Below are 23,885 nucleotides of genomic sequence, written 5' to 3' on the forward strand. Positions count from 1 at the left end.
TCCTCTCTGTATTAGATTTCAAAAGTAAACTTTACGTTCGTCCGTTGACTGCAAGTCCCCTGCTGAGGAAATTACAGCTTTTTGTTCAGCCTTTTGTTGTTTTTGTTTTTGTGCCAGATTAATATTTAATGAAGGGACATATACCACCTTAGGATTGAAGGAACCTATTTTGCTGTTGGTGTTTTTCATTGTAAACCGGGCAAGAGAAAGAGACCCAGAGTGTGGTTTCTGAACTAGAATAACAGAAAGCAAATATTGGAACAGCGAAAACAAAACATTTAATTACACTAACCTGCATGGTTAATGTAACAGCTTCCTTAGATGCTTGGATTTTTCTTTGGAACATCTTAAATCGTTGACGCTTGGAATAATACAACGGGAACACACACGGTAATTATTTTCAAAGGATGTTGAACATTTAAATTTAAATGTGTTTCATGTATAACATGAAAAAATGTAATAGTTTGCACTTTATTTTTCAAATGACACAAGTTTTTCTTTTTTGGGGAGGGTTGGGGGTTTTGTTATACAGCTAGTGTCAGACATGGAGGAGAGGAGACGGGTAGGCTACAGTGTCCACAGGAAGATCCTGGATGAGGGAGCCGTAGATCTGATGGCGGAGAAATCTGACTCAAAAACAACTCTGTCCGAGAAGCTCAAAACATCACTGAGGTAAAATTTCCTACATTTACTGGTCATCTCAACTAAATTTCCTGATTAGCTGCCTCCCACATGAGGTCATGCAGTCACCATAACAAGGCCAATTTCAATATTTTCATTATGTCATAAAACGTGATAGATATGATGATAAATAAGCCACAGCTACAAAAAAAAACTTAAGTTGACGATTATCTGAGGGTATGGGCTCAGAAATACACTTAAGTGTGGTGACAAATTTATGATATACTCAAAGAATGCCTTGAATATTAAACATTTAACTTGAGTAAAAAAACAAAAAGCTGGCACAAAAGACCACCCACTAAGATCCGGTTCCTTTTTTTGGAACCGGATCACTTTTGGTTTGACAGTTCCAGCAAACGGGTATTAGATTGTTGGCAGCAGCGATGGAGACTCGAGTCGCACTTCAATCGCACACTTAATACACTTCAGACTCGACTCGGACTCGTGAACAATCATTATGCTTTCTTTTTATGGTGTATTAACGTTGAGATGATTCATGACTCCATGTCACGGTATTAACCATATTAGGCATCGGGTGCGCGCCTCCGATGACGGTAACAATGGCGACCAGTGTGTTAACCGATTCGGTTCGGATTCGGCTCATTCTTCATCATACATCTTGGTCGTATTATTACCTGGTGTGTATCACCCAGCTGTGCTTCTTCCTTAAGCACGCACGGTAACATAGCAGCTACGCACGACTCAGCAGTAAATCAGCGTAAAGGGGAACCGAATCGGTTAACGCACCGACACACCTGCAGCTGCTTCTGTGACGTCACCCTCTGTACTTACGTTTGGTTATAAAACTTCAAAAAAGATGGCATCGACAAAAAAAAGCGCAGACTGCAAAGTCTGTGGTACCAAAATTATTTTATCAGGCACCTGAAAACGCAACCGGATCTGTAACTTACGTTAAGTCACATCAGCCCATATGGACGGTTAGCAAACATGTTTAGCTTAGCATCAGCTATGTAACGTTAACTTAGTTTGTTACTAGCTTTGTAACTGAACTTTTGCCTCGATCCTCTGGGTAAGTTAAACAGAAAAATAAATAGTTTGGTCACAGGTTTATCGTTCACCACGTAACGTTAATGTTACAGGTTTATCGTTCACCACGTAACGTTAATGTTACAGGTTTATCGTTCACCACGGAACGTTAATGTTACAGGTTTATCGTTCACCACGGAACGTTACTGTTACAGGTTTATCGTTCACCACGTAACGTTAATGTTACAGGTTTATCGTTCACCACGGAACGTTAATGTTACAGGTTTATCGTTCACCACGTAACGTTAATGTTACAGGTTTATCGTTCACCACGTAACGTTAATGTTACAGGTTTATCGTTCACCACGGAACGTTAATGTTACAGGTTTATCGTTCACCACGTAACGTTAATGTTACAGGTTTATCGTTCACCACGGAACGTTAATGTTACAGGTTTATCAGGTTACCGTTACATTGGAGGATAGACGATAGAACGCTCGTTACAACCAGAAGAGACAAGAAACTTGACTTGGAAAACACACACAAAAAAAAAAAAAAATACTTTGAACATCTCTGAGATTGTATCCTTTTTTAGGGGACTTTGATTTGGTGTTTTGAAAGGATTTAACTTGTTCTATAAAATGCCCTTTTCCTGTCACTGTGACACACCCAGGTGTTCTGGTCCCCGGATGAAGAGCTGCCTCCTGGATAGTTTTCCTGTTTTATCATGGCTTCCACGTTACTCCATCAGGGAGAATTGTCTGGGTGACCTGATTTCTGGAATCAGTGTGGGGATCATGCAGCTGCCTCAGGGTGAGGATGGAGGGTCAGAAGACAGAGATTCAGTGACAGCTGGAGTGACAAAAGAAACAAAACCAGAGATTTAATTTTTTAAATGGCAGCGTATGCATCGCTCTGGTGTCTCCCCAGTGCATTATCCATTTAAGGAAAAGTATAGCTCTCTAAAATATAATAAGAAATAATAGTATTCCTGTGTTTTCCCTGCAGGTATGGCCTATGCCTTGCTTGCATCTGTTCCTCCAGTCATTGGCCTTTACTCATCCTTCTATCCTGTCCTCATCTACTTCATCTTTGGCACATCAAAGCACATCTCAGTTGGTTTGTATTTCAAGATATGCTGCATCGGCCCAATGGTCAGTTTGACAAATGAAGATTGGGCTGCCGAAAGACATTTAAGGAAGACACTTATAATAACATTTTGACAACACTTAGATAATAATTTTTTGAATCCTTGGATTTGACAAATTTTGGTTTTCAGCATATTGTCAATTATATTTTATATTGACTTCTACTATTCTTTCTATTGATGAGCTTCTTACGAGGCATTTGAGAACCCTTTCAGTATTTATAACTTTCTATGATCATGAGCAAAGAAGAATTTGTTAAAAATCTGAATTAACGTTAAGATGCAAAAATATGTTCATTTATTATTAAGATTTGAAACTTCTCGAATTTGCGCACGTCTGTCTCCCTTCTCCAGGGACATATGCAGTGATGAGTGTGATGGTAGGAGGGGTGACTGATCGATTAGCCCCAGACTCGAATTTTATGGTATGGGACAATGAGACAAACTCCACTAAAGTGGATGATGTCGCCCGGGATGAAGAAAGGATCAAAGTGGCTGCAGCTGTCACCTTTTTATCTGGATTATTTCAGGTAAATATTTTTTAGGATGCTTTGAGGTTCCTTAAATCTTCAATTTGTTGGCAGCCTGGCCTGTAGTTGCTTAGATATTAGACAACTAATGCTTTCAAGCTTCAAAAATACATTAAAACCATTTACCATTCATGTCAGCAAACACTTGTAGAATGCGTGGGATCAGTCTCAAGACATTATTGATTACTTTAAAAGTCTTTATGTATACAGACTACAAAGTAAAATGGCATGCAATTGACTATGATGGATCACAAATCTCAGCTGTGGATAAACAGCTGTGGTCACAGCAGTCTGTTGTGGAGCTATAAGAGTACAATGCTTCATCTCATGATGAAGCACTGAAGCATTCCATGACTGTTAATTTGTTTATGATGCAGGCTCTCCAAATAGCAGCTCTAAGGGCACTCTACTGCAAGACTCTAAATGTTTCTTCATCTGGTTTATTTGTGTAGATTTTGCTTGGCCTGGTCCAGTTTGGTTTCGTGGTGACCTACTTGTCTGAGCCTCTGGTCCGAGGTTACACCACAGGAGCCGCAATCCACGTCATTGTGTCTCAGCTAAAATATACCTTCGGCATCACACCTCAAAGACACAGCGGCCCTCTCTCATTGATATATGTAAGAAGGAGCCACAGTCATGAACGAGTTGCTTTTACGAATGTGATTATGCAAAGTGAAAATACAGAAAAATGGCATTAGTACACAAGAGCTAAACCCCAATACAATGTCTTTACACTGTTACACTTTGTACCTTTTTCCATAGTTGACAAATTCTGTCTGTTGTGGCCGAATACTGTAGTCACTCAGGTTTGCTTTAATTAAACACTCCTTCCAGCCTCCATCATCAGTCACCCTTGTTGATTCTCTTAAGGCTACCTATTGTCTAAAAGCCACAACAAAAGTGAGGCCATGGTTAAGACAAATTGCCTCTTCCCTTTTATTATATCCAGTGGAGCAGTCAGGCCTCTCACTAATGAACATGTCTCTAAAATGGTTTTCTTGCAGAGATCTGGTTTCCTTTTTCTAAAAATTTTTTTACAACCTTTTTTCCCATGGCCTCATCTATACAAATATTTAACCAACAGTCGGTTCTCTCTTTCCAGACTGTGGTGGAGTTGTGTTATCTCATTCCACAGACAAACATTGGTACTCTCGTGGTCAGTATTGTTGCCATAGTTGGCCTCATCCTGGCGAAGGAGCTCAATACTTACCTGAGTAAAAAACTGCCTGTTCCAATACCTGTGGAGCTGCTTGCTGTGAGTACACAGGAATACAGATGCTCAGTTAGTTTACATAGATAAACCTGCACACACTACTGATATGCCTTCGTCTATTATATATAATATTTCTTATTTTTTGCTTCACCAGGTCATTATTGCTACACTTGTGTCCTGGCAAGTTAACTTGGAAGAGAAATATGGAGTAGAGGTGGTGGGCATTATTCCTTCAGGGTGAGAAACCTAGCCCAGACACAACCCACAGCAAATATACAAAGATGTATGTTTCCACATATGAAACATAATGTATCCATAATGTTGCATGTATTCTGCACGGGTTCTGCCTGCCAGTCTCAAGCCACCTGTCGTCCCAGACACCTCTCTGTTTGGTCAGGTGGTAGGAGATGCCTTCGCTCTGGCTGTGGTTGGCTATGGCATTGCCATTTCACTGGGACGAATCTTCGCCTTGAAATATGGATACAAGGTGGACAGTAACCAGGTAGGAATGATAGATACACAGATGACCTGATGCTTTACTGTCAGTGTGCTCTGTATATAGTGTGTTTTTACATGGTACAGGAACTCATCGCCTTGGGACTGAGTAACTCTATTGGAGGATTTTTCCAGTGTTTTGCCATCAGCTGCTCCATGTCTCGCACCATGGTTCAGGAGAGCACAGGAGGGAAGACTCAGGTTGGTAGTAATGAGTGTGTTCTCGTGAAATCTTGGTAGACAAAGTGCACAGTGTGTTTTAATATAAACCTGCAAGCAATCTAGCTTTGCTCACATAATTTGACTTGTATAGCATCAGTTTCCAAAATTAAAATCATTAAAACATCTATTTCTTTAACGATTTAACTAAATTGGCATCATGAAAAGAAAATACTTCTTTTAAAGTTAGTTATCTAGAGTACTAAATACAATGAAATAAGGCAAATGATTGAAAGATAAATATACTAATCAAATGCAATTTGATTAGTTTGCCTGATTTAATAGTTTGCCTGAATTAACATTAATTATTGTGATCAAAAGATTGCATTCATTAAAATATGAAAAAATTCAGAATCACAAAAATTTTATTACATTAGTTCATGTAAGACCTTAAAATGTCTATTATGCAGTACTGCAAACTGTAGTTTTATGTTCCTAAACAACACCATTTCTGCTAAGTTTCCATGATTTTTGTTGATGCTGACTATGCCACACAATCAAAAATCAATAAACAACATTTAGAAAAGTACCTACTGGTTTTCATGCTTGGCACTTTTAAAGGTAGCATGGCTGTTTCATTAGGGCATTTACATCCTTATTTTCATCCACACCCTTCCCTCTGCCTGTAGCTGCAAACCTGGACAATCTTAAAGGTTCAGCTGAGTGAATATAATTAATATTACTCTGATAAGTGGCATCATTATGAAACACTTAGGAAATCGATTTTCACTCACATTGTCGAACTCCACCTACACAAACACATTTAGTCTGACAACGCCATTAATCAGCTCGGTCCCATTGGAGAGGAGAGTTTCCTATGACTGCTTTGACTCCATATAATCATGTACCAATTCATCTTAAGCACCATGTCGTTAATCCCTTTTGTAGTTTCTTTTTAACGTTCTTATCTCAATCCTGATTTTGACTCATGATGCCTCTATCTTATCTCTGCAGGTTGCTGGGGCTTTATCAGCAGTGGTTATCCTTTTCATCGTCCTTTGGATCGGGGCTCTCTTTGAAGAACTGCCTAAGGTGTGTGTGTGTGTGTTGGTATTTGGTTATGCACATGCATAAGCGAGCACGTGTCTAAGTCTGAAATTATAAGCCTGCCTTTCCTAAAACAGACATCTGAAGTTGTGCTACTGTAATGCCAGAAACATATACTTCCTTCAGTTTCACACAGATATTGTCTACTTTTAAAAACAAAGAGCATCAAATGCAGTGGATTAATTCACAGCTGAAAAAATGCCATATATTTCAAGATGATAAGAAGGATTACAATCTAAAGTTTATTTGTTGACAAATCCACAGTGTTCTATACATTGTTATTGTTCTTGACACTCTAACCTGTAGTACAATATCTCAAACTCACTATCCTACTTCAGGAATTGAACATTGGCTGCTCCATATGAACTTCTTTATTATGTTTGACTTTGCAGGCAGTGTTGGCTGCCATCATCTATGTCAACCTGCATGGCATGATGAAGCAATTCATGGACGTCCCTGCTCTGTGGAGAAGCAACAAAATAGACATGGTGAGCGTACTTTGAGGCAAACAGGTTCCAGACAGAAAGTCTGGAATTTCAAACAGCTTTTAAGTCTCCCACTTTAAATACAACTACATATACTGAGCACCCAATGACACCATCGCAAGCTGCCACATGATCCAATATTATGTGCAAATAATGGAGGATAAATACCTGCTCTATTCTGGTGAACTATGCTGCATGCACTACAAAACTAGACATGCTTCAAGTGAATACTACTAAACTCCCAAAAATGTGTAGTTCGGCAGAATCAGTTTCTTACTATTTGCTATTATGGCATTATGCAACATTAATAGTAAAAATGCATCATGAATGTTGTATTTATTTATTTAAAGTCGTAATAAGGTACAATAAAGACTCACCACAAACTCATTTTCCACCCTCTGTTCTTCAGGTTATTTGGTTGGCCACCTTCCTCTTCACTTTGGTGTTGAACCCTGACCTTGGACTAGCTGCAGCCATTGCTTTTTCAATGCTTACCGTCATCTTCCGGACGCAGCTGTAAGAAAACATTTCCATGGGCTAGCTATCAACAACAACACCCAACAATGACTAAAATACTCCACACCTAATGGCAAAATATTACAAATAGCAGGAGTAGAAATTTCAGTTTTTTGTTTTGTGTGTTTTCCAGACCTAAATATTCCCTCTTAGGGCAGGTCCAGGACACAGACATCTACAGGCCACTGGAGGACTACAGTCGGGTATGGCTGTATAAATTAACTCAATTCAGGGGCAAGGGTGTTCAATGTTCTGGACATGGTCTCAAAACAGACTCCAGACTTCATTCTCTTTTGTCCCTGACATTAAAGTCCAAGTCTAAATAAAACTTGTTAATGGGAGTTATGTACCACCTAAATAGATCACAATGCACTTTTTCTCCCAAGCAATGCTAACACTTACCCTGAAATGTGTTCTCCATCTCCTTTTCCTCTCATTTCAATTGCAGTCTGCAATTCTGCAAAAGACACATTTTTACAGCTATTATCAAAGCTGTGCAAGACGGTTTGAAAAGAAGTCATAAAAGTAGAACAAGTTGTTTTATATGTTATTTCAAAAGAGAAAAGAAGGAGCAATACACAACAATAAGACTTCCCTGTATAGTGTTAATATTGGTCAACATGGGTTAGGGTTGTTGTTTTTTTTTTTTTTTATTTTTTTTAAACACCGCTCCTATGAAATGGGAGAGGAAACCTGGGACATGTTGTTGAATTTAAATGAGGATCTGAAGAACAATAAATCACTGAACAATTAATAAACAGAATACAGAGACAGTTCATTTTTCAATGTAGTTAAAAAACAATTTTGGTACATTAAAGTGCACAAGGGAAAAAACGTCTGACTACAGCAGAAAGGCTTTCAGACAGAGAGTCCAATGGAGACTGGTGTTTGAGTCCTGCTTTACTTTGATTTTTATTTTTTCTGTTCTTATTTCTATTTTTTATTTCAGTTTTACTTCTTTTTTTTTTTTTTTTTTACTTCTTTGGACCAAAAAAAACAACTTCGTCAGGTTGTTTCTGTGTTTAAAAAAAAAAAAAATCCTTCAAGGCAGATTTCACCCCCCATGCAATCAGTGTGTAACTCTTTGTTCATATCCAACAGTCATTTATTGTTGTGGGTTTTTTTTGTTTTTTTAGTTTCTCCATTTGACAGTGTATTATCATAAGGTAACACATGAAAGACAGGGAAGTCAAACTAACAAACTGTGAGAACAAGATGTTCAAACGTTAAGTCAGAGCTATGGATCTACACCCAAGTTTGATGGAGCCAGTCAGTTTTTTTCATTCACATAAAGAAATGTATTCATTTGTTTTTGCATGATTTTGGTGCTCTTGGTTGGCATTTGCGGTTTCAAGTTTGTTTTTATCTAATAGCAAGAATGCAAAATATATGGTGAGGAAGGTCAAATGCAGTGGATTCAAAAGCATACAAGCTGGCACACGCAATTCATATTCCCCTATGAATGGATCAACTTTGATACTACTATAACTTCCTATGTAACGGCAACCTTAGTGCAAAAGCAAAATAAAAATGTTAAGTATATAGTTTACAACTAAATACTGTAAAATATATATTTTAATTGTGAGGATGTTAGCATGATATTAACTGAGAGCACCTGCCTCCTCACAGAGCTGGTAGTACGGTAGTAGCCTGTCTTACCACAGTGTCTCTAGCTACAAAAGCATTTTATGTTTGCTCCAGTGCTCCTTTTCTTTCAGCTAATTTGGGGGTTTCATTTCTCCATTTAATTGATCAACTTCTTGACTGACTGATATATTTCAGGTGAATCCAGTGCCAGGGATTTTGATCTTCCGTTCCTCTGCCACGCTTTACTTTGCCAATGCTGAAATGTATCAAGATGCCCTGGGGGAGAAGGTGAGGACCACACACAGAAACTCTGATAGGACAACAATCCCTCTTTTCACAGTTTCCACACAATTAACTTCTATCTTACAAACATTATTTCTGACACACTAATGACTGACCCAACAATCCAACAATTCACACTTTGTGAGCATATTGTTCAGATGTCATCCAGCCATTTTCTCTCCTCATTTCTTCTGTTGAAATTTTGTTTAAACAGCCTCCTGCACCTCTTTTCCTCCCCCTCTTCCTCCTCCTCTTCTGTCAAGTCTCTTTGGGCTAGATGGGAAGACAGACTAAAGCAAAATGGAATTAGATGACAAAAGATGAGAAATAGGGGAAGAAGCGGAGATTGAATAAAGGAGGGAGATAAAAGAATGCCTCATTCATTAAAATGTCACCATGCCAAAGCCACAGAGTCACCCATATGTTTGATGCACAAATATGCTTTGGTAGAGCAGGCAGAGGCTGCAGATTTGTTTACTGTGTGAGAAACTGTCAGCAGATAAATTTGGTCAGTTTTTGGATCTGCGTGGTAAGTGTTGAATAGTGAAAGGTGCATAGGAAAATCTTACTGCCTGTTTTCTCTGATAGCACCTGCAGTAAAGCTACTGGGTTACATTCGTAGCAGGAGATGCTAAGTGCTGTAACTGCAACAGCTAGTGATTTAATGATGCAAATCATCCATTGCTTCTTCATGAACTCCCTTCCATATCATGTATTGTCCTGCAAACTTTCAAGTTTATTACCATGCCTCTGACATGGTAATCGGCATAAAATCTGTTTTAGAGAAGAACGGGTTAGATGGTGGTAATCAAATTCTGATCCACTTTGCATTTGCCAGACACATCAGAAAAACAATGAAAATCTGATTGGATGTTTACGACTTTGGAGCATGACAAACTTTCCAGCCTTTGCCATTTCCTGTGTGTTCATTAGTCCTTGCTCACTGCTAATCCTGGCTTCAAACTTGATGCAATAGCTAGTTTATGTGACAATCATTTCAGTACATTTAGGACATTTAAATGATGCATTGCTTCATTTCCAGTTCTCCAAGAGTTCATAGTCAGTTATAATGTCTGCATGTCCTCTTGTCTCAATAGCGGTTCAGATTTTTCCTAAAACGTGTATTTCATATAAATCTTCTCTTGCTTTAATAAAAAGAGATCCCAATAGAAGTTAAAGATGACAAAATACACTGTTGTCCTTCAATGCATCAATGCAGCTGTCCGAAGTAGACAACACAAGTGGATATCTTTGAAAGGTACATCAACACAGACAGTCACAAAATTTAAACATGGGCAGCACAGCAGCATAGTGGTTAGTGCTGCTGCCTTTTCTTTGTGGAGTTTCCATGTTCTCTCCGTGTTTGTGTGGGTTTTCTCTGGGTACTCTGTTCCTCCCGCTGTCCAAAGACACAAATGTTTAGGTTTATTGGTGACTCTAAGTTGTCTATAGGTCTGAGTGTGAGTGCAAGTCTGTATATGTTGGCCCTGTGATGGACTGGTGACCTGTCCAGGGTGTACCTCGCCCTCAACCAATGTGAGCTGGGATTGGCTCAAGCACCCGCCACTACCCAGAAATGGATAAGTGAACAAGATGAATGAATGAATGAATGAAAATCTAAACATTGTAATTAAATATATGAAAAAATATGATAAGTAAATTTGGGTGTTCAAACTATTGCTTCATCAGTGAGTGTGTACTGGATTGTTAACATTTTTTTTTTTTAGTCAGGGTAGGCAAGAGAACACGCCCTCCTTGTTCCTTTCAGATATTTCCTATTGGATTTACATGACAATGTCTGGGGACTGTGCATCACTTCCCCCAGACTGTTACCTGTCAGACCAGATCAGTTGGTTGGTGTTTGGTTATCTGGAAGGACTGGAAGGACTGGACCCGAACACTTTTTTTTCCTGCTTCATCTCACAGTACTGACTAATGGAAGTTTCCATAAGATAGGTGATAACTGGTAGAGCTGCAAACTGTAAAATGTTTACACCTCAATGAACATGCTGCCTGTCATGTACTCTAACAGCCGTGTTTTTTTTTTTTTTTTATTCTTCTAACAAAAGTTTTTTGAGAGTTGACATTAACACATGAAAGTCATCTTGACCATCCAGAAAGATTTGACTTTTGCTTCACCATGACCTTTGTGAGATTGTTTTGCCTTCGCTGTTTCTTTTAGTTTGGTGTCGACATTACTAAGATCCTGTCTGCAAAAAAGAAGCTAGAAGCCAAAAAGAAGCGGAATGAGATGAAAAATGCCAAGAAAGCCAAGAATGCTGCCAAAAAGAACGCAATAGATATGGTAAACAAGACCAAATGTGATGGAATTAAGTATTTATTTATTTATTTTGTGTCAGAAGGCTGTTTTCACTTGATCTAACTTGATTATAACAAGCTGTCTGAAACAAAAGTTTTCATCCTGTCTCCCGCTGACCGGGAAAAAACCTTCAATTTTGATATGTTGTTTGAAGAACAAAATGCTATTCATGTCATTCTGCCTCCTTTCCAGACGGAGGAGCCAGAGAGGGAGGAGCACTGTGACCTTGCTGTCATTGAGATGCACATGGACCCTCACCCATCATACCCAAGAGCTATCATTCTTGACCTCAGCCCTGTCAACTTCCTGGATACTGTGGGAGTTAAGACGTTACGAAACGTATGAACGTAGTAAGAAAGGGAAATACTCTGTCTCCCCATTACCTTTACTTCACAATTAGAGTTCAATATTTAGTACATAGACTTTTAAACATTCAGCATTCTTCTTCTAAATTATTTCTTTTAGAGAAATGTTGGAACAAAAAAGCAGGTAGTTGATAGTTGATTATGTAATACCCTCCAAAGATAAAAAAAAAAAAATGAACAGATGCTAAAGTAGGAAAGGGTAAAGGCAAGATAACTGATTGCAATCCTTCGAACGTTATTGTGCTTCCTGTTTAACCAGCTTTTGTAGCCCAGCTTTTCTTTTACAATAAGATGCTCTCTTGCATTCATCTCTCTGTCCCTCCCCTTTTCAGTTATGCTCCCCAGGCTTTCAATTACTATAAATTGAATTGTAAGACTAATAAAATGATCCCCAGTCTGACCTCTACTCTGTGCCTTTCTGTCTATTTCAGATCCGAAGAGACTATGGAGAAATCGGTGTAGAGGTGGTCCTTGCTGGCTGCCAAAGTAAGTCCCACTACATCACTAGAATAGATCACAGAATTTAATTAAATTGAAAAGAACAGCCAGGCCAGTTGGTAGGTCAAAATTGTGTAAAGTTAGTGTAAAAGTTATTGATTGTCTATCTGAAGTCCAAATACAAAATCCCGCTTGGCTTTTTGTTTTCTTGTCATCCATATGTGGAACTCTAACCCTACCCTAACTTGCGTTCCCCATCCCGCTCATTTACATTTCTTCAACAGAACTGGATGTAACTCTTACTGTTTGCTGATGTTATTGTAAGACTTCTCATATGGAGGTTATTCAGATGATTTTTCCACTAAACATTCTTCCAGGTTTTCTAAATCTAGCATGATATTCCCCGACAAGTCATGAGATGATTTCAACAAATCTTAATGAAAGCTAAAAAAAATACTCAAGTCTTGTGGGATGGCTTTGTTTTATTGTAATAAAGCATCTCCAGGTTTTTTTATACATACTGTAATTGCCAACAATTTAAAATCTGGCTTGGTTAAGTGGAAAACAAATGTGCATCCCAGCAGACAAAAATCTTAAACCACAAGAACTTCAGACAGTTAGTAGCCTGTAAAGAGGAAAATAGTAGATATTGAGTGTGTTGTGCTCACAAAGGACAGTAAAGAATATTTACATAGCCAGTAATTATAAAAGGGTTAAATTAACACAAGAATTATCCCTCCAATCCTTTTCCATCTGTCTTTCCAGTTTATCTTCCCACAGTCTTTCATTTTCCAGGGTTATTATATTTTGCTTTTTCTGCTTCGCTCTCTCTCTATGCCCCCCTCTGTCTCTCTTTCTCTATAGCGGCTGTGGTGGACAACCTGCAGACTGGAGGTTTCTTCAATGATAAAGTCACTAAGTCCTGTCTCTTCTCCACCATCCATGATGCTGTTTTGTACTGTCAGTCTGACACAGAAGAGAGCCAAACTAAGGTGATATACAACATAAACACTCACAGATGCACATTAAAACAGTGCAAATCACATTACTTTCTAAAGACATTTTTAAGGAATGGTCTGACATTTTGGAAAATCTGCGTATTACCTTTCTTGCCAAGACTTTAGACCAAAAAACTGCCTGACACTATTTTCTTAGTGTATAATAACTTTAGTTCCAAACGCAAACGAACAAGCTAAAAAATGTCACACTTTGATTTTTGTAAAAAGTAAACAAACAAGATATAAAGAAATAGCATGTTGATGAGTGAGCTTTAGGGGGTTACAATTTTGTTAAATTTGAACCAAGGCAGCCTCGCCGTTTCCCTTTGCTCCCAGTCTTTTTTTCTGTGAGACAGAACACACAAACATCACGTGTTAATGTTGAGTGAGAATAAGACTATGTAAAGCTGATAAATTCCTGTGATAAGAGGGCTGATGCAAAATGAGAATACTTTTTATTGTAATTAAACAAAAGTGCAGTAACTTGTTGCACTATGAAATAAGGAAGAAAGTGGAGATGAAAGATGTCATCAATTCCAAATTACTAACACTAAAAGACACTAAAAGCTGCATAATATAACCAAACTGAAACAGCAAACTTCTCCCTAGGAAGCAGGCAGCAGAACCTCAGAGTAATATCCAGAAGCTAACAAGACTAACAAGCATTGATGATCCAATCTGATGTCAGTGTCTAACTTAAGACTGTGAGTGCAAAACTATTTCCTGGGGAAGTGCACCCCAGTGTAAATTTATAGAATTAGAAAAGACTCTATTGTTCATTTTGGCTAGCTCTAAACTGTTTGATGAAAATATCCGTGCTGGGTCAAATAAATCCCTCACATTTCTAATTATCGCACCATGTTGTTGGGACAGCTGAGTTGAATCAGCAGCCTGGAGTCTGTAATTTAGCTGCTCTGAATGGACCATAGTTAAAATGTCGTTTCTGCACTGGTTCATTGATCCTTCATCTGCAGCATGGCCTGGCCTGAGAATTGATTGCACACAGTGCAGGAGGAGGTGGAAATGCTTCTTACAGTATAACAGTAAATACCAAATGATAAAATAATAGGTTAATGTAATTGTGTTTCAATGAAAACGCCTAGGCGCTTATCATTAATACTGAAATAACGTATTGTTTTTCCGCTGCATCAGAGATAGCACTTATTCCAGCAGAGACCATCAATCTATGTCCAGAGGCAGATTACTCCCTGCCTTCATACAACGTGTGTGTGTTCATTTATACTTTTATTATTCCGTGTGTCCACTTTTGTTTCTGCCTGGTCTGTTTCAGTATTTAGTTGGTTGCATGACCATTTTTTTTACTCACACAGGAGAAATCTATCAAAGAACAAAAACCTGGCACTGGTCAATGAAATATAATTTGAAGGAGCAAAGCTTTTTCACTAACAACCATGGAGTTCACACACAAATGAAGACACTGACACACATACACAGAATATAAGAGAGTGAAAGGTGAGAGGAGCATGAGACTGGCCAAGGCAGCAGTGATATGGATGAGAGCACATACACAGAGTTACAGTGTTTCACACATCCAAATATATTTCATATGGAAATGGTTTCGGAAAAGAGGGATAGACAGACAGATTCACAGAGTGATAGAAAGAAGAAGCCAGGTACACTCTGATATAAAGTCCATCTGAGCTCCAGTATCTTTCTACTTCATTTTATTTGTAATCAGTTTAACGCAGTTCATGAAACTTTATGAAAAGGAATTAAAGGAAGAGTGAGGTGCAAAGGAATTTCAGTTTAATAAGACTCAGATGTCCACAGAAATACTACACTCCAAAGGGCCATATAGTGCAAAGTGAAGACTTTGGTTTGACAGTTTAACAGTTCAAGTCAGAAATATATAAACCGCTTTTTTTGAGATTGCTGAGCCAAAGTTTCAGGCAGCATGTTCACAGTCCTGCTCTGTTCCCTATCATTAACCTCCAAGACTGTGGCACCACCGGAGAGAGGATCTAAATGTGGAACATTTTCATGTCTTTGTCTCACGCAATGTTTTTTTTTTTTTTTTCTTTCCCCCCTTTCTCTTTGGTTCTTATTTGGCTTTATCTCTCCTGTCCTCATTTTTCACAGGAACAAAGAGGCCGAGAGACATACTTCTGAGCCTCAGTCGGAAAGATGGAGGATATCACAAAGAAGTGAAACTGTGAGAATTTTATCCCCTGAGCTTCAAATAACTAAGACTCCAGTTTCTCTGCATACACACGCACACAAACACACACATGCAGAAACCCACTGTAACACAAGACTATGGAAAATAAGACAAGACAAACCAACAATGAACATTGCAGCTAAATTACTATAAGTCTGTATTTATATTTCTATGTAATGAATCTATATGTAATGACGCAGTAATATACTTTGCTTGTGTACAGCAGCAACCCATCAGGAGGAAATATGAAGCCAACACTGACGCGCCAAAAACTGCAGTTCCTCAAATAATCACTTTAGGCTCACTTCAAAAGCATGTCAATTCCCCTTACCCCATGTTTAAAAACAAACAACTAACCATAGCAGCAGAAATAAACATGTGCCAATAGGGGTACAAAAAATAGTTTGGGCTTCACCTTTTTAAGACAACAATAAGGGGAAGCTTTTTAAGTAAATCTATTCGATTTTATCATGGCTTAAATTTACACACGACTGAACACGTGAACACATTGTGGGGCAAAATGGGTCTCATACCAGTTACATCTAATTCGGATCACTAAAAAGCGGCCTCTCCACTGTGTTTGTGAATGCGATCCCTTTTTTCATGCAAATTGCCTTCTTGGACAACTTTAGGTAATATATACATTGTATTTAATCACCATACATCAACTGCATATTAATATTAATGCTGTATTTATGAAAATCTAACACGTGTTAACATGAAAAATAAAAATCTATTCAGTTCAATGCTTCATTTTACTCACTTTTATTCCACACATGGCCAGTTTTGAAGTGTTGAATATTCCATGAAAGGCATTTAGATTTACTGATGCAACAACAGGGAATTAACAACCTGCCGGCTGCCTTTTACAAAAAAGATGCTCAGTTTTCACCATCAGCTAATCACTTTCAAAACACATGAACTCTGTGTCAGCACATACACCGACACATTTTTGTAGCTCCAAATCCCACATATGAAGAACACATGATTCAACAATTGACTCCTGTTTGCCGTGGGTCTTACTTTTAATGAACTGAAAATACTTCTCAGTTTATGACAATGTGTCATATTTCTGTGCTTCAGTGCAGGAAGTTTGCAACCAAATCAATCCTCTGTTAGCCGAAAACAGGTATTATGAGTCATTGTTGATGAGAACAGAAACACTGAATCATATTTACACATAACAAAGACATTTGGTTTTCCAGTAATGGCTTTCATTAAAACTCAGTTTATGTGCAAAAAGATCCTTCTGTTGTCCATTAATCCATTCAGTCCAAAACATTTAGGCAGTCATTTCTCCCAGAGAATATACACTATTCACCTAATGAGAGAGAGATTTTTTTACCAATGATACCATGATATATACTCACCCCATCCTGCTGTACCAGTATCCACTGGTGTGATGATGGTGGTGGTGATTGGGAGAATTGGAAGAATTTTCAGTATGTAGCTATGTTAAAACCAATTAATACACCCACCCAGGACCAATGGGCAGGGAGTCGGGATTAGTGACTGGATGGGGAATACATGGTGCATTAGCACTGACTCAGTGTCACTCACCTCAATGCTATTTGGTTTTGGAACCAGTCTCTTGTTTTTCTGCTGAAACACTACACTCCGATTGCAGTGGCATTAACATCATTAAGACCCACAAAGTTATTGCCAGCATAATTGAGTACAATGCGGTTTCTGGTGGAGTACAACTACCAGAAATATAACAGGTGACGGTAAATTGTGTCTCTGACCAACCCACAGTGTTTTAATGTCCCCTTTTTATTATTTCCTGGAAGCCTTGGCTGAGATGATACCAAGTACTGTTTAAAGGCAAGTAGAGCAGAGTTTAGTTGTTTTAGCCAACACCGTGCGAAGGAAAAAGTCCAATAATGGAGGATTTTACTGTGAAATTGTCTGAAGTATTGATGAAAAGTGAAACTAAAGGAGAACAAACATTTGTGTGAGTAAATTAGGTTTTTGCTAGAAAATTTCCCAACAGAAACTTAAAGAAGAGTTTCCCCATGAAAAAAAAATGGTTTACATTCAGAAAGAGTTGCCATTGTGCATTTCTTTCTTCTTAAAGTATTTTCAAATAGTTTAGCAGCCTACTTTATCTGGCTGCCTCCAAGTGGCAAAAAAAAGAATAAAAACTATAGCAGTTTCATATTACTGAACCCACCCAGAGGTGAAGAAGTCTTAAGACGTGGAAGTATAGTCTAATTAATTATTTTGTAATAGCAAACAGTGTAATGCTCTCGGCAGATGAAGAAAGAATGGTCATTCTGGAAGCTTGAGATTTATATCATTTAGATGTTGGAACTATCAAGTCAAAGCTTGGAAGGTCCATATTTATTTTACTGTAAATGAAGCTAAACATGAGGGGCAAGAGAGAGCTGCATCTCCATCTCAGGGGAAAATGTGTAATGTAAATGAGTGTGTGTCTGAGAGAGAGAGAGAGAGAGAGGGTGAGAGAGAAAGAGAGAGAGAGAGGGTGAGAGAGAAAGAGAGAGAGAGAGAGGGTGTGTGTTATGTGTATGAATACCCATTTAGTTTCTCTTCAGACGTCGCTGGCTGCATTCTTCTCCTGGCGGGTGGCGACAGCAGAGCATCTGAGACAGAAAGAGAGGAAGGACAGAGAGACATACTGACATCAAAACGGAGGGAGAGAGAGAGAGAGAGCACAGGGAGAGAGGGGTTTTAGGGTCCTTGAAGAAGCTGAAACTTCACTGCAGGCACTCCAGCACAGGTTGGTCCCATCTCTATGACCATTTAACCCCTAATCTTTCATCATAGCATTCCTCTATCTTCTCATTTTAACCAACATGAGCTTTAGTTCTTCCAGTGATGTGTGTACATGCAGGATCTTCTCTGGCTTCCCCTGTTCACCTTTCCATATGAAAGATGCAGACCATAATATTGATGCTATTTCCACCACCACAACCACTGGCATCGACACCAGCAGCCTAGCAGATGAATCCTGTCTTTACTAAGCTAGAATGGCAGCCTTTCTGAGACACACTTGGCGTTGCAATCGTTTGCTCCCTTTTCTGGGCTCAAGTGCACCAAAACGTCCCCGTCCTGTTAACGTGCAGAGTGAAGCTGGAGACGTGTGGCTGCAGCAGAGATGAAAACAAGAGGGGGGCTCTGCCTACACATGTGATGGCATCAGTTTCCAGTAATAATGCACTGACATGCAGCCCAATTATAAGTTTGAAGGTATGGGTCTAATTTTCACATGTGTGATGATGCACGAGGTTTGCTGTTATTCTGGCTCTGTTATGATCCTGTTAAATATGCCACACACACACACACACACACACCAGGATTTCTATCATTAACACGAATCCTAAAAAAATGAATTCATTATTTATGAATAACCGCAGATGGAGGTGTCAGGTGGAAGCTTGTAGTGCACTGATGTTTGAATTATCTATTAAATATTGAGGAAGGAGGTCTCAGGTCACCAACCCTGACAGGCGACACCGGACTACCTCACAAAATACAAAATAGCTTCCCTATTTTTACCTCTGTCGGTGTGCCTGGCTCCGGACTCGGTGCCCTGCTCTTTGTCATGCAGCACATGCCATTCACTCTGCATGCTGTCCTGCAGCGGTGTGTGTCCAACGGGACCAGGTGTCAGAGGAGGCTTCACCTCTGATGAAATTAAAGATGGAGAGACAGAGGGATGTTGTTGATGTTTTCTGGGCAGGAAGAGAAAGACGAATCGATGACATAATTTTCCATTGAGCAGTTTTATTTGGCCGCTAAATGTTTCTACACTTGCACGCGCGCCAAAGTGCGATGAAATAAAACTAAAAAAAGAAAATAAATCTTCCTCATCCATCATCTATTATCCATTCAATAATCACATTACATGACATTTATCATAGATATAACGTTTGATGATTTATTTCTGCTGATCCTTCTTTATTTCCAGTGGGCTTGTGTTGTGTAGCTGTTGTGTAGTGGAGGTTGCGCAGACGAGCCTTTAAGTGTAATGTACAAATCTAGCTTTAATTGTTGTTTTCTGCAGGGCCAATAATCAGAGACTTCTTCAGACTAAACATCAGAGAATAAACCCGGTGACACGGCTGCACTCACCAGTGTAGATATGGCCACAACAATAGAGCTCATTGAGTGTGTGTGTGTGAATGTGTGTGTGTGAGAGTGTGAGTGTGTGTGTGAGAGAGTGTGAGTGTGAGAGAGAGCATGTGGAGAGTGTAGGGGTTGAGCGGGAGAGAGAGAGCGGTTGAGCGAGCATATGGTCTCGTGACGTAACTCTCTGAAACTGCCCGTGTGTGTGTGTATGGATATTGATGTGTGTGCGTGTGTGCGTGTGTTCGCGCGCGCGCGCAGCTCAGGATTAGATCGGGCACATCACTCAGTGCCTGTAAGACCCGTCAAAAAAAAACAACAACAACAACAACAACAAACGATGAACGCGGTGGCCGCCGTCACCTGCCTGCTGGTCGCCGGCTTCAGCTGCCTCCTCTGCGGCAGCGACGTGCTCATGTCGCTGCTCCGTGTCTCTGTTCCAGGCGCCTCCATGCCCGAGCCGGGAGCTGCTCCGCGGCGGAGCCCGCAGGGAGTCCCCTACAGCGACCTGCCGCACATCGTCAACGCCGACGGACTGCACCTGTTCTGCCGCTACTGGGAGCCCGACGGGCCGCCAAGGTCAGTGGAGAGGACGTGGGGGGGGGGGGGGGGGGGGGTTCAGGTTCATTTTAAAACGGTTTTTATTCTGGGCTTGCTGGTGGAGTCGCATGTGTGTGTTTATATGCTGCCACAGTAACTCTGCCTTCAGCTCTGACAGAGAAACTGCACCAGTGTGTGACTTTTTCAGCTGACTTTCAAACAGCCGCTCAGGACTGTTATTAGATCTGTGACTGGTCAGGCAAGCCTCCACTCCTCAGCCATCTCCTCTGTACTTCCACAACACAACATTTCCTGCTTTATTTGGAAAATTCATCTTCATATGCTGTGAGGAGTGTCAACCCAGGCAGGTCACCTGAGAGCTGTAACTCAGTAACCTAAGAAGTTTGGCTGAGCAATAACAGCTCATTGAAAGGAGTTTGATCATAGTCTCACCAAGTTCTGCTCTGAACTCACAAATACATCACCAGGTGAAAAGAAGACAGCAAAATGACAACAATTAGATTTGTGTAGTTGTAGCCTGGTGTGCATCTGGACACTTCACTCTAATTTACTGGCCCCAGCACATTAAAAACAACATAATTATGCCAGTCTTTCATAGAGGGGACCGACAGATGTACCAGCGACTCATTCTGGGTCATGATCCCATTAGAAAAACAAAGAACATGTTTCTTGTTCAGCCCACTACACAAGGTTAAATGGAATATTTAATGTGTGTTGAATTGTCAACACACGTTATAGACTGGCCTACAATTCATTGACTTATTTGCAACACGACTGAACGTTCACCTGAATCTTATACTAACCATCTTTTTGGAGAACTATGAATGTGGTCCTGGAAAACACTCCAAGCTTTTATAAACAAACCTTAACAGTCCGCTCAACAAAGATAACATCAGTCTGAAGATCAAAAATCTTCCTTGAGTGGACTGATATGTTATACATCTATATTCCATTCATTTGAGCTGCAGTCAGTTACTTTTTGTAAATGTAGTTAAATTCAGATTCACTGAATCAATTCTAGGCAAAATTAGATTTGACTGCATTAACAGGAGACATCAGTAAATGAATGAATGTGAACATTAGTGGATTTTCCTCTGAACTTTATTTTGAAAAGTTTCCAAACACATGCTGGCTTGAATGTCAACATCTGTCTCTGGAGACTTGTAAACCCTTGTCTTTTGTGGTTTTCCCTTGTAACTGATTGGGATTAAGTTGTCAACTCTCATGAATAGCATCATAGTTCATTTCGTAAAAGCCTCGATTAGTGACTCACGAGACATTCTGGTGTGTGAAATAGTGTGAATGGGACTGGTGTCTCTCAGCCAAGAGGCATTTAGTAACATAGCCTGTGATTAATGAGCGAAATTTATAACAAAAACCAAAATATATATATATATATATATATGAAAAAACAACTATTCTGACTCTGTTTAATAGTTTCATTTTCACCGACTACTGTTGGACGCTTCCTGGTTGGGCAGTTGCAGCAGTTTTAAGTGAAATGTCTCTGGACTCTTCACACATGTGACTGTGGCAAAGCAGGAAACTGAACACAGATGTGACACTTACAATCATAAAGCACATGGTTGAATACAGGGTTAGAGCACAGAACAATGGAAATGTGACAGAAACCGGATGCACACCAAACCTCTGGAGTCAAGAGATTATTAATCAAATGTACACTCGCTGAGCAGAACATGAGCTGATTCTGTGTCTGCTCATTTGTTGTGTCGTTTCCCCCTGAGCCAAGGCTGTGGCTCTTCTATGCACAGATTAAGTCGTAGAAATGCGAAATGTGATATATTCTGGGAACTTTGGTTCATGCGGAACAAACATTTGACCTTGTTTTTACCCATAATGCCACTGAGGACTGTGGCACATAGTCAAACAGAAACCCTGTCCCAGATGTCGACAAACATGAGCTCATTCACCTAACTGCTCATATAATACAGGCTTCCTGGGAAGACATATATGTAAAATATCACTCATTTATCGGTGATAGCACCGGTTAAACAAACAACCAATGCAAATAATTTTTGCTTTGCAAATGATGCATTTTGAAAAAGAAAAAAAAAACAAACAAAATGACTGCAGGTTTAAAATGTCTGCAGATTCCTCTGTCTCTCTGTGCTGTAACAGTTTAAGAGCCAAGGTTTTGGAAGACTTACATAAGAGCGTTTTCACTGGAGGCTAACAGTGACCATGCTCAAAATGCATGCAAGCATGCCACAGATAGACATGCAAGACTCCAGGAAAGGTTGTGGAGTGATGTGCTAATATTTGTGCATGGACGCTGCAGATCTTTGAATCTCTGATTTGTGAGCACTGGACCCATCTTCATCTTCTTTGTGGAATGTGAGCACTTAGCAGTGCCAAAGAAAATATATATATGCTCATATCCCAGGAACAAGCCTCAGAAGCTGCATTCAGGCTTTCACAGTACCCTTAAATCCTCCAATAAATCCTTTTAGCTGAAGTAGCAGCTTCTGCGGACTTGCTGAAGACGTGTTAATGTAGATTTTATAGGGTGACAAAACAGAAGCCTTTCGGTAAATTCCCAGCCATACCTTGATAATGGAGTCTGTGGGGTTTGCACTGTTTATGGTGTTTCACCGAAAAGAAATATCAGAAAACTCATTTCCTGGTTTACCTAAGTTTATTTTTCAACCCTTTATGTATAAGATTGTAATTACATTCCTGAGTGATCAGCATGTTCATTTAAGTCAAAGTTTCACTCTGAATGTTATCAGACCGTAAGACAAATCCAGACACTACAGTCTGTTGTCTCTCGTACATCCTCCACTTAAGAAATACACCTCCTGTTTTAACACAAGCTCTGTTTCATAACAAAACGCCTCACAGCTATACCCACTCACTGCAGCAGCCAGATTAGCAACACAACACAACAGCGTGTCACAACCAAATTCATGAAAGCTGAGACTTTTTCGATGCGACTTAACCAGAAGCCCACAGCATTTTCTGCATAAATCAATGAAAAAGTTGATTTAACTGTTGCTGCGAATAGGAAATACAATTTAGAAGTTGTTGATGCTTTAAAAAAAATGTAGATTTGAACAGCACTCCACTATCTTTTATGCAGTGAAGGCTGACTTTAAAGCGTATTGATTCTTTCAGAAAACAACATGACCGTTTCAATTTTTCACGTTAGCAATAAGAAGCAGTTCATATCAGCCACGGAAGCTGCTGGTGCCGTGTTTAGTTTTTCTGAATCACAAGAAACTGCTGACAAGAGATATACAGGTTAAAAGTTAAATCAGACAGCAGCCTGAAAGCTTAAACTATATCTCTGAAGACATTACAAAGTGTTATAAATATGTATTGACTTTATGGATTATTATGGTAATGTTTGAAGCTCAAGTGACCTCTGTTAATTTCAAACCACTGACTGAATCATGTGGTTAATGATTACTCAAAAATGCACCAGTCTAGAGCTGCAATGGTAGTTTCAGTTTTACTAAATGATGAACTGTGTGATTATTACTCAATCGGTTGAAGTATTTAGTTGCTGGAAATAGTGAAAAACAGTGTTTTGTTGTGTCCAAACTTTTCCATTTCCTGGCCATAAAGGCCAAAGAAGCAGCACATCCTCACAGATCAGAGGAAGGAAGGTAGTGCTGGAAAATGGAGTAAACAAAGTAGCAAAAGTCTAAAACATAACAGATGATTCACCATCATTGTGAACACCACTAAACATGTGATGCCATTTTTGCCATTTATTGAGTCAA

The 23,885-nt window shown here is 39.4% G+C and overlaps 2 protein-coding genes across 3 annotated transcripts in view; both read left to right on the plus strand.

The window, feature by feature from the left end:
- The first annotated feature begins 538 nt into the window (after positions 1–538).
- slc26a6.2 (solute carrier family 26 member 6, tandem duplicate 2) lies at positions 539–16,113 on the plus strand. The gene is made up of 19 exons (XM_029506961.1): positions 539–672; positions 2,342–2,481; positions 2,677–2,787; positions 3,170–3,345; positions 3,798–3,962; positions 4,448–4,600; positions 4,713–4,795; positions 4,913–5,060; positions 5,141–5,254; positions 6,227–6,304; positions 6,712–6,807; positions 7,214–7,320; positions 7,454–7,523; positions 9,103–9,195; positions 11,372–11,494; positions 11,702–11,848; positions 12,306–12,360; positions 13,177–13,304; positions 15,411–16,113. Exons 1-19 carry the CDS (start codon positions 545–547, stop codon positions 15,438–15,440), a joined length of 2,145 nt encoding a protein of 714 aa, XP_029362821.1. The 5' UTR covers positions 539–544; the 3' UTR covers positions 15,441–16,113.
- mgll (monoglyceride lipase) overlaps positions 15,033–23,885 on the plus strand; it is a 36,305-nt gene continuing 27,452 nt past the window's right edge. Inside the window, exons 1-2 of one of the 2 annotated variants that reach the window (XM_029506962.1) lie at positions 15,033–15,054; positions 20,022–20,157. In XM_029506962.1, coding sequence (XP_029362822.1) covers positions 20,030–20,157 — 128 coding nt within the window. In that variant the 5' untranslated portion in view covers positions 15,033–15,054; positions 20,022–20,029. Of the gene's footprint in view, positions 15,055–18,082; positions 18,230–20,021; positions 20,158–23,885 lie in introns of those variants that run through there. The other variant, XM_029506963.1, reaches the window with a different exon arrangement.

Source organism: Echeneis naucrates, chromosome 7 (genome assembly GCF_900963305.1).
Source record: "Echeneis naucrates chromosome 7, fEcheNa1.1, whole genome shotgun sequence".
In the NCBI taxonomy this organism is placed as follows: Eukaryota; Metazoa; Chordata; class Actinopteri; order Carangiformes; family Echeneidae; genus Echeneis; species Echeneis naucrates.

What these genes read in the sequence shown, in the direction of transcription:
- slc26a6.2 (XM_029506961.1), top strand. Translation starts at nt 545, where the DNA reads ATGGAGGAGAGGAGACGGGTAGGCTACAGTGTCCACAGGAAGATCCTG. An exon ending in GATCATGCAGCTGCCTCAGG is followed by an intron (nt 2,482 to 2,676) that starts GTGAGGATGGAG and finishes TTTTCCCTGCAG; the next exon opens with GTATGGCCTATGCCTTGCTT. An exon ending in GAAGCAACAAAATAGACATG is followed by an intron (nt 6,808 to 7,213) that starts GTGAGCGTACTT and finishes TCTGTTCTTCAG; the next exon opens with GTTATTTGGTTGGCCACCTT.